This window comes from Humulus lupulus, chromosome 7 (assembly GCF_963169125.1).
Source record: "Humulus lupulus chromosome 7, drHumLupu1.1, whole genome shotgun sequence".
In the NCBI taxonomy this organism is placed as follows: Eukaryota; Viridiplantae; Streptophyta; class Magnoliopsida; order Rosales; family Cannabaceae; genus Humulus; species Humulus lupulus.
In genome coordinates this window covers 72,198,270-72,207,802 of record NC_084799.1, presented here as the reverse complement: position 1 = coordinate 72,207,802, position 9,533 = coordinate 72,198,270, and the positions used below count along the sequence as shown (strand labels likewise).

General features: G+C 32.9%; 1 protein-coding gene across 3 annotated transcripts; it reads left to right on the top strand.

Moving 5' to 3' along the window:
- The first annotated feature begins 2,935 nt into the window (after nt 1–2,935).
- Nucleotides 2,936–5,460, top strand: LOC133788280 (CBS domain-containing protein CBSX3, mitochondrial). Of its 3 annotated transcripts, none has more exons than XM_062225703.1 (6): nt 2,936–3,069; nt 4,048–4,311; nt 4,423–4,504; nt 4,713–4,786; nt 4,925–4,985; nt 5,094–5,460. In XM_062225703.1, the coding sequence occupies exons 2-6, from the start codon at nt 4,054–4,056 to the stop codon at nt 5,234–5,236; spliced, it is 618 nt and encodes a 205-aa protein (XP_062081687.1). In that variant the 5' UTR covers nt 2,936–3,069; nt 4,048–4,053; the 3' UTR covers nt 5,237–5,460. The 3 variants fall into 3 exon arrangements, with proteins under 3 accessions (XP_062081687.1, XP_062081686.1, XP_062081685.1); XM_062225702.1 differs by having other exon boundaries at nt 3,012–3,167; XM_062225701.1 differs by having other exon boundaries at nt 3,039–3,167; nt 3,931–4,311.
- Nucleotides 5,461–9,533: the final 4,073 nt, after the last annotated feature.

Below are 9,533 nucleotides of genomic sequence, written 5' to 3'. Positions count from 1 at the left end.
CTAGAATATTTTTCATCAGAGGATCAATGGAACTAATTGATAAAAAAACATAATTAGAGATGTTAGCGAACATTAAGACCTAACTTTAATTATGAACAACTAGCAGATGATCATAACTCAAGCAATGACTAAATGAATGCACAACTTCATAGTTATATCTTCTAATAATATAAAATTGTAGTTTTGAGAGTTCAACTACGAATTTCTAGTGGAATAATTCATAGTTAATAAACTAATTAATGGAACTAAGAGTTAGTGAAATTAATTAAATGATTGGAGCTTAGAACTACGAGTCCATATTGTCCCTATACTAGCTCGATAACATAGATGTAGGATTTTAGTATTGAAAGGAAATAATTAAAAATAATCAAGTATTATTTTTAATCTCACAAACTAATATTATTTGTGAAATAATATTTTAAATATTATTTCATAAAAAATCTATTAATAATTTTGGGAAATTAATTTTTATTGAAAATAATTTAATCATATTTAATTTTGTTGTATAGTTGTATACTAAAATAATTTGATAAATGCCCAACAAATAGCATTTTATAGAGATAAAATACTACAGGGCCTAAAGCCATTTAGTTGGCGCCAAACACAGTCTATATGGGTTGTGACCCACGCATGGTCCAATGAAATTAGAGCTAGGTCTTATTTCTATTGTTATAGTAATAGAATATAACATCAAGAAAAAAAGAAGAAGACATCAGATGCATTTTCACATTATTTGCTAAGAGAGAAAAATAGAGAACTTTGTTCTCTTTGAATTGTGAGAATAACATTCTCTCATGTGTTGAGATTCAAAAGTGCGTTTTTGTGTATCCTACCAAATAGCATATACATCCATCTGTCTCATTCTCTTTGTGTGAGCCATAGTATAAAAGGTATTTGCATTTTTCTTTTTATTCAGATTCATGTCGCATAAGAAAAATCTCATTCTAGTTATAGTTCTTAGAGTGACTTGTTCTTATGTTTTAATAATTGTTATCATCGTATTGAAATATTATCTCATGTTTCCGCTGCACTGTCAATCACATGATAAAAAATCAACAGAATGATAGATTATGATTAGGGGTTTAGGTTGAATAAGCTTTTATTTCTTTAGTTTTATCTTGTTAATTTTAAATTATGTTTAGTGAATATGGAGGTTGATGGATTAAGATTAAGATTTATATATATATTATAAAAATATTTATGTTAATTTTTTATTATTTAAAATTGTTTTTTAATTTTTTACTTAAAAAGAATTTACTTTATTTTTTATTTTAAAAGAGAAATGATTGGCACACTTCCAAATTGCATACAAAATTACACATTATGATGTTTAATTAATCTTAACCATGCAATTAAAAATGATGTTGACCCCACTTGAAAATATGTATGGTTGAGATTAATTACACATCATAGTGTGTAAGTTTTGTGTGCAATATGAAAGTGTGTCTAGTATTGCTCATTTTTAAATATATTTTTAATCATTTAATCAATTCATTAATTAATAAAACCTAAGGGCATTTTGGTTATATTAAAAAAAAGTTTAAACAAAAGCGGTACTTTTTTTATTCATTTTGCAAAACGTATAGTCTGAATTATCATTTAACAAAATAGATTGTCCAATCAGTAACTTTTGCACAACACAAAATTCAGAATGACATTTACCTAGGGCTGGTAATTTTCGATACGACACGATGACACAACTCGAAAACGACACGAAATAAATGGGTTTGGGTGACACATTTAATTTTCGTGTCATAATCGTGTCGACACGTTTAACACGTTTATTAAACGTGTCATTTTCGAGTCAACCCGCTTAACCCGAAAATAACACGCTTAAGACATGTTTAAGATTATATAAACATTTTAATTTATTTATATTATGTTAATCGTGTCAATTTCGTGTCGTGTCATTACACGTTTAATTGTGTATTAATCGTCTCAGTTTTAGATTTGTGTCAAATGACAAATTTATTAAACGTGTTATCATGTCGACATGTGTGACCCGCTAAAATAATCGTGTCGTGTACGGGTTTGGATTTCTGACACGAATAATAATCGTATCGTGTACGTGTTTACTCTAATCGTGTCGTGTCATAATCATGTTGACACGATTATGACACGATAACACGAATTGCCACCCCTACATTTACCCATAGAGATAGCTTCAATATAAAAAGAAAAAAAGGCAACAAGTGCATTCTAGTAGATGCTCTACTTTATTTATTTGTAGAAAAAATTTCAAATTGGCCCTAATATTTTAAAAAATAATCAAATTAGACCTTGTATTTTGTTAAATTATATTTTAGACAACGTGTTTTGCAAAATATATCAAAATAATGTTCGCGGCCTGATTTTGAAATTATTTTGACAAAAATTAGGTTCAATGTACTATTTTGATCTATTTTATAAAATAAATAATCAACAATATCATTTACTAAAGCACATGAGATAAAAATATTAATTATTTTATGTAAATTATAACCAGAGGTACGATTTTATGATATCAATAATTTATGAAGATATTTTAAGTCACTGTATATTTTAAGAGCATAATCTACTATTATCAAAAGTTCGGTACGAAAATATTATTTATTCATAAATAATATATGGTGGCTGATATGTAAATCGACATCCACGTATGCGATTGGACACTTGTCACAGGTAAGTAGGTAGTTTTTAAGAGTATAAGTCAAGAGAAATGATGGTGAGGTAATGATGGTTGATGTGGCATTATTATATATCAAATATGTAAACTTAAATTAATTTACTAATCTATAACCTCATACTAAAACAGACCCTTAATCCATATTATATTTAAAAATAATCAAAAGAGATTGAAATAAGATTGTCTTAATAATCAATCAGTAGTAGATTTAGATGCTAATATTATCATCTTATCCATCCTCATCGGTTACCACCCGCCCTGAATAAGTTTGTTTTGGACAACACTATATTTTTATAATATCACTCATCACAGATTCTGTACTTTTATTTTATTATAAAATAAAAAAAACTGGGTTACACGTAAGCCAACTTTGGCGCGTGGGTGGGATCATCCGTTTGTTTAAGGTTTGGCTGTACACATTTTTCAGTGATTTTTTCTTTAGGGTTCCTTATCTTTATCCATAGCCGAAATTAACTTCTGCTTCTTCTTCTTCTCCACTCAGGTTTTTCATCTTCTCCTTCTTCTAATAATGCTTGTATATATATTTCTATATGTATATATTTCTCCTGCATTCTATAAAAAGATTTTGTCAGTCACTTGTGGAGTTTTGAGAAATCGATTCAGAAAATGAAATTTTACTCGGATCATAGTTTCATGGAAATGGAACTTCTGCTCTTCAAGTGACTTTTGTTTTATTATTAATAGATGACTTAAATCATTTATTGTAACGGATTCTTTATACGATGTGCCGATCCAGAAGGATTTGGATTCTGGCGTTTTACATATTAATATGTATTTTTTTGGCATGATTATATTTGGATATTGATTTTGGTTTGTTTCATCATGGGCCAGGGATTTCGATCTTAATCCATTACTTGTTGTTTTTGAAGGATCTAATTTGATTAAGCATTTTCATTAATTTGGTTTAAGGATAAGTTATGAATTATAGGCTTTAGCTTTCTGTTCACTAGAGGATAGTCCCAGTCACTTTTTGGATTAAGGATACTTTAGGAAAGTGATATGCTTTTATTTCATTTATTTAGCACTAAACCATTCGAGTAAATCTAGAACTAAATAAATGCAGATCATGACAGATTGATATATAGATCTGTTGAAGATCATAATGAATAAACTTGTATCATTGCATTTATTGTTAACATCTCCATCACATATGTTACTTTTTTTTTGTACTTGTTATTTTTTAAATCTAGAAAAGAAATATAGAACTATTTAGTGTATATTTTCAATAATATTTTGTTTCGCAGATGTTAAGGACTTGCCACTTTGAAAAAAAAAAGACTTACCACTTGTTATACCTTTGCGAGGATGGAATAGAAGAGCTTGAGAATAAAACCTACCTATTTCTCTCTCTCTCTCTGCAGGTAACAATGCAAGGAGTTATTCGAGGATTTTTGTCCAATGGAAATGTTGTGAAAAATGCTGTTTTGCAACGTATATCTCTTGTGAATCCAGTGTTGCAGCCTGCCATCTTTTCACGTTTTCAGTCGACTACAACTGCTCGTATAGAAGAGCATGGTTTTGAAAGCACAACTATTTCAGATATCATGAAATCGAAGGGTAAAGGTGCTGATGGTTCTTGGCTATGGTGCACTACAGATGACAGTGTTTATGAGGCTGTTAAGTCGGTATGGACACCATTTTGATCCTTTCAATAACTCTTGCAATTAACCCTATCTGTCTGAGTCTGAGATGTGCTTTCTTTGGTGTCTAGACTTGAGTAATTCTCTTCTTTGCAGATGACTCAACACAATGTTGGTGCCCTGGTGGTCGTGAAACCAGGAGAGGAAAAGTCAATTGCTGGAATTATAACAGAAAGAGGTTTGCCAACTTCTTTTGATGCACCTTGGAACTAATATCATTTAATAAACACTTCTTGTGCTTTTCTGTAACGACACACACATGTTTTGAATCTGTTGATATAGGTTGCAAATACTGGATTAACTTATTACTAATGTTTGGATTTTGGAAGTCCAAGTTTGGAACTTTCTAATTTTTTGATGTCTTTTGTTTGATGGTATATTTCCAGATTATCTGCGGAAGATCATAGTGCAGGGAAGATCATCCAAGTCCACTAAGGTCGGGGATATCATGACTGAAGAGGTATAGTGCATAGAAGTTTCTTTGTCCATCGCAGGAATTCATAGCACTCTGGATTTAGATATATCGAAGTTTGTTTTTCTTTTTCTCTATGGTTATCATGCAATTGTGGCTCAAAATGCTATGACATGATGGCTGCAGAACAAGCTTATCACTGTCAATCCTTCCACCAAAGTTTTGCGTGCAATGCAACTGATGACTGGTACATTTGTTGTTCTTGATATTGGAATTTTCCGATTTCTGTTTTCTTATTTTTATTTCTTTTAAGTAAGAAACATGATCTAATCTTGGAATTGATATTTTGTGGTAGATAATCGGATCAGGCACATTCCAGTGGTTGATGACAAGGGAATGATTGGCATGGTGTCCATTGGAGATGTGGTACGAGCTGTGGTGAGTGAACATAGGCAGGAGCTTGACCGGTTGAATGCTTTTATTCAGGGAGGTTACTAGATGATGATGACAACTACGACGATGATGATGACAAAGATCAGACACTCTTCGGTTGCCCTGGTTGAACAATGAACAATAATAGGGCCGGGTGCTTGTAAATACCCTTTGCTCTTTGCAACTCCTTTTGTGTTCTGTTTTTTTTTCGATGTTCATATGCTATGACATCAAAACACCAACGAGCGAACTAACATGGTTAATAACGAAAACTTATTTGCTGCTTAAAATTTCTGGATTTTTTTTACCTTGGTTCATCTGACTTTATCAAATTTATTGGTCATAGCTATCTCTATTTTGTCATCTTGGCTTTTCCGTGAGTTCGGAATTATCCCTTGGTGGAAATATGTAATTGCATTTCCTTATGATTTTAGTTCCTACTAAACAGGAAATAAATGTGGAAAAAAATTGAGTGACCGAGAAATTGATGCCTGATTAAGCAAATCAATTTGATTAAATATGAGATTTTTAGAATATTGTGTGTTTTATTCTTATTGATTTTAGCAAATCACTCTGGTCAAGTATTGCGTGATTAATTTTGATTGATTGTCAGAAAATCACTTTGAATAACAATTTATATTATCAAAATAGTTTGAATAATTCTGATTGATTTTGAGAAAATCACTTTGGGTAATCAGAAATGAGAACAGAAAACAGTTTTTGTAGTTTTTAAAAAAACAAGAGGTGTTTGATTAATTTTTTTTAAAAACAAATTTTTAGTTTTATTTTTTTTAAATCTTAAATAAAAAAATTAACAAATATATTTACAAAGAGAAAAATGTTTTAAAAGTTTGTAATAAATAATCTGGTTTATATTTTTTTGGATCCTGTGTTTTGTCCCATTACTTGTTTGGACTCTGTGTTTTGACAAATTACTTTTTGGACCCTATGTTTTGTAAAATGGTTAAAATAGAATCTTAAACTCAATTTTGATGAAGAAAAAATTGAAAATAACAACACAGTTTTTAAGCTGAATGATTTTATTTTTGTTCTGAATTATTAGTTTGGTAAATTATTTGTGATTTTAGTTGAGAAAATATTGACCAAAATCGGGTTTAGGGTTCTATTTTAACAATTTTACAAAACATAGGGTCTAAAAAGTAATTTGTCCAAACACGGGGTCCAAACAGGTAATGGGAAAAAACACAGGGTCCAAAAATATATAAACCCTAAATAATGAGATAAAATGATCTGAAAGAAAAAATGATGAAAAATAAGGAGTGAGAAAGTAAGGACAGAAAATTTGAAGAAATAGAAATTGAGAAGAGAGAAATTGATCCAAGAAAAAATGAGAGAGAATGTGATGAGAAAAAAAGTGAAGAGAGAGAAGTGAATAGAGAGAAAGTGATGAGAGATGAAATGACGAGAGAGAAAAAATGATGAGAGAGAAAGTGAGAATATATTAAACAATGAGAGAAAAAATTATGACATAATAAGTGATGCAAGAGAAAATAAGGAGATAGAAAATGATGAAAGAGAAAATGAAAAGATAGAAAGTGAGAAGAGAGAAAATGTAAGGAGAGAGAAAGCGATGAGAGAGAAAATAAGGAGATAGAAAGTTATGCGAGAGAAAGTGAAGAGAGAGAAACTAATGAAAGAGAAAATGATGTGACAATAAATGATGTTAGATAATAATAATTAAAAAAATGATTAGAGAAAAAAAATATAGACAAATTTTTTTTTTGAACAACAGAAAACAACTTTTTGTTATTCTCAAAATTTTCTGTTTTTCTCAAAATTTTCTGTTTTTTGTAACTTTGTTTTTAAAAATTGTTTTCTGAAAACAACACCAAACACCCCCAACTTGTTTTCAGAAAACAGTTTTTAGTTTTTAAAAATAAAAAAGAGTTTTTTAGTTAAGGAGCCAAACACCCTCTAAGATTTTAGATTTGTTGGATATTTGGGTATTAATGTACTTGATTCACATATTTTCAACTCTCCATGAAGCCTATAAAATGTGATTTCCTTTGTCATCTTATGACACACAGATACAGAGTATCAGACACAATAGTCTTAGTCTCTTTCTCTCTTCTATCTCTGTAGTATTTTCTGGTAATAGAGGGAAGGTTTGTTTCGAGTTCGCCTAAGCAGACGCAGTGGTGCTTTCGTCCTGCTTGATAGTTGTTGTATCCTAGGAAGTGGTTGCTCACGAATCCTCTAGCACCGTTTAGGTAGTGGAGGAAAATCTGTGTAATGCTCCGTATTTCCTAATAAGGTTTAGGACCTTGATTAGGAGGCCGGGAGGGCCATAATTGATTATTGTGTTATTTAGTGATCATATGCATGTTTATGTGAATTATATTATTATATGATAATAAATGCATGCATATGGGTGTATTTATAATTATAAGGGCATTTTGGTAATTTGGCTCGTTGAGGGCGTAATTGTGTATTTTCGTGCATGTGGGTGAGTTATGAATGGTACCACATTATATGTGGATTTGTTCTAGCCTTTCGGCATGAGACGATCATGAAATGCAAGTGTTCGGTTTGGTCATAACGGGTTTAAGTTCGGGGCTCGGGGTGAGTCTCGGGGTGATTTTAATGATTAGAACATTACCGAGAATTAAAGGGTAATGGCATATGATTTATTGGTATGTGAGAATATTGAGAATAGCGGGAATTGGAGGGTGTTAATTATGATTAACGAAATATGTGCGAAATGACAATTTTGCCCTTGGTGGCTGTTAAGGTTTTATTTTATACTTGAGGGCATTTAGGTCTTTTCACCCTTAAAGATTTATATCAGCCATTAAGGCTGTAGAAGCTTACAAAAAAAGAGTCCCATTTTCTCCTTCTCTCCCGATGGTTTTCTCCCTCATTTCTCTTTGAATTTTCAAGCTATTTTTTAGGAACCAAGCTGGGATAAGCTAGGGTTATGCTCCATCATTGAAGATGGTGTGTTGCTGAGATTGAGGTGAGTTTTTAGCCACTAGAACTCTTGCTTTTGCTCTGTTTTCTTAGTTAAGTTTCAGCTGGTTTTTGAGTTGGAAAGTTGGGAATTGGTTGGAGTTTTGGCTAGGGTTCTTGTGGTTATGATGCTTGGGGCATGTGAGGATGGTTTTTGGGTTCATTTGGCATCAAAATGGGGTTTGGAAGCATTGGAATCGAGTTAGAATTGAAGGAGTCGAAGGAAGAGATTTCAGGGGAGCATCTGGTTGGGGGTAGCGCTACAGCGCCCATCAGAGGGCGCTATATTGCTACACAGGATTTGTTTGGGTGGTTTGGGGTTCTGAGTATAGCGTTGGGGCGCTATTGAGTAGCGCTACTTTGTTTCTCCAGAATCCCGTTTTGAGTGTTTTTAAGGGTTTTTGGCTCGGGGTTTCAATCCTTAAGGCCCGGGATCGAATCTACTCACCGTGTGGGTACGTTTCGGGGTCCCGAGAGTGGGGTTTAGATCAAGACCCTATCTTTGTTGATTTTCATTAATCAGAGATTTTATTTGGTTATGACTAGGTGACTGCTAAGGGATTAAAGGATCGATCGTTCTCAAGGGTCGTTCAATTGTTGTTTTTCGCTCGAAACCAGAGGTAAGAAAACTGCACCCCATATGTGACATGCATGGTTATTCTTGATGCATGTTGGATGTTTAAATGTGATGCACGAGAAATATGTGATTAGGGCATTCCATGAATATTGAATATGAGATTGTTCAGAGCTTGAGTCTCTGTGTTTATGCATGAACTTGATTATGCTAGCAATTGTTAAGTAAGCATGCTGAATGCCCTGTATTTGGATATATGTTTGGTAGCATTGCTTACTTGTGCATGGCCCTGATCAGTCAGATTTGGCATTGGTCGTGTGTTACCGACCTGGGAGCCAGAAACGGCATAAGCGTCATGAACGCAGGGCCGATAAAAGATTAGATCTAATCGATATATGCATGAGATGACTCAACAAGAGCATTCATGCCGGACCGACCTCAAGTTCGATGAAAACTAAAAGCGCTTGTGTGACTTACCCATCAGTCACTCATCTGTTTAAGCTAGTGACTTACCCATCAGTCACTCATCTGTTTAAGCTAGTGACTTACCCATCAGTCACTCATCTGTTTAAGCTAGTGACTTACCCACCAGTCACTCATCTGATTAGAGCCATTGCAGGAAAGCCCAGGTAACGGTCTAGTTACACGGCAATGGGCACCGGGCCCCTAGTGACTTGCTTGTCAGTCACTCATTATGGTTTAAAAGAACCTCAAAGTGATATTCACTCATTTTTTCAAGGCTATAAGCTCTGTATGATCATTCTGATCATCATTTGCATGGCTTTGGGTACTGAGCCCCGTAGTGACTTGCTTGTTGGT

Excerpts from the sequence above, each read along its gene's own strand:
- LOC133788280 (XM_062225701.1), top strand. The coding sequence starts at position 3,931 with ATGTTAAGGACTTGCCACTTTGAAAAAAAAAAGACTTACCACTTGTTA. Across the intron at positions 4,505-4,712 it reads TGGAATTATAACAGAAAGAG|ATTATCTGCGGAAGATCATA; the intron begins GTTTGCCAACTT and ends GTATATTTCCAG. Across the intron at positions 4,787-4,924 it reads GGGATATCATGACTGAAGAG|AACAAGCTTATCACTGTCAA; the intron begins GTATAGTGCATA and ends TGATGGCTGCAG.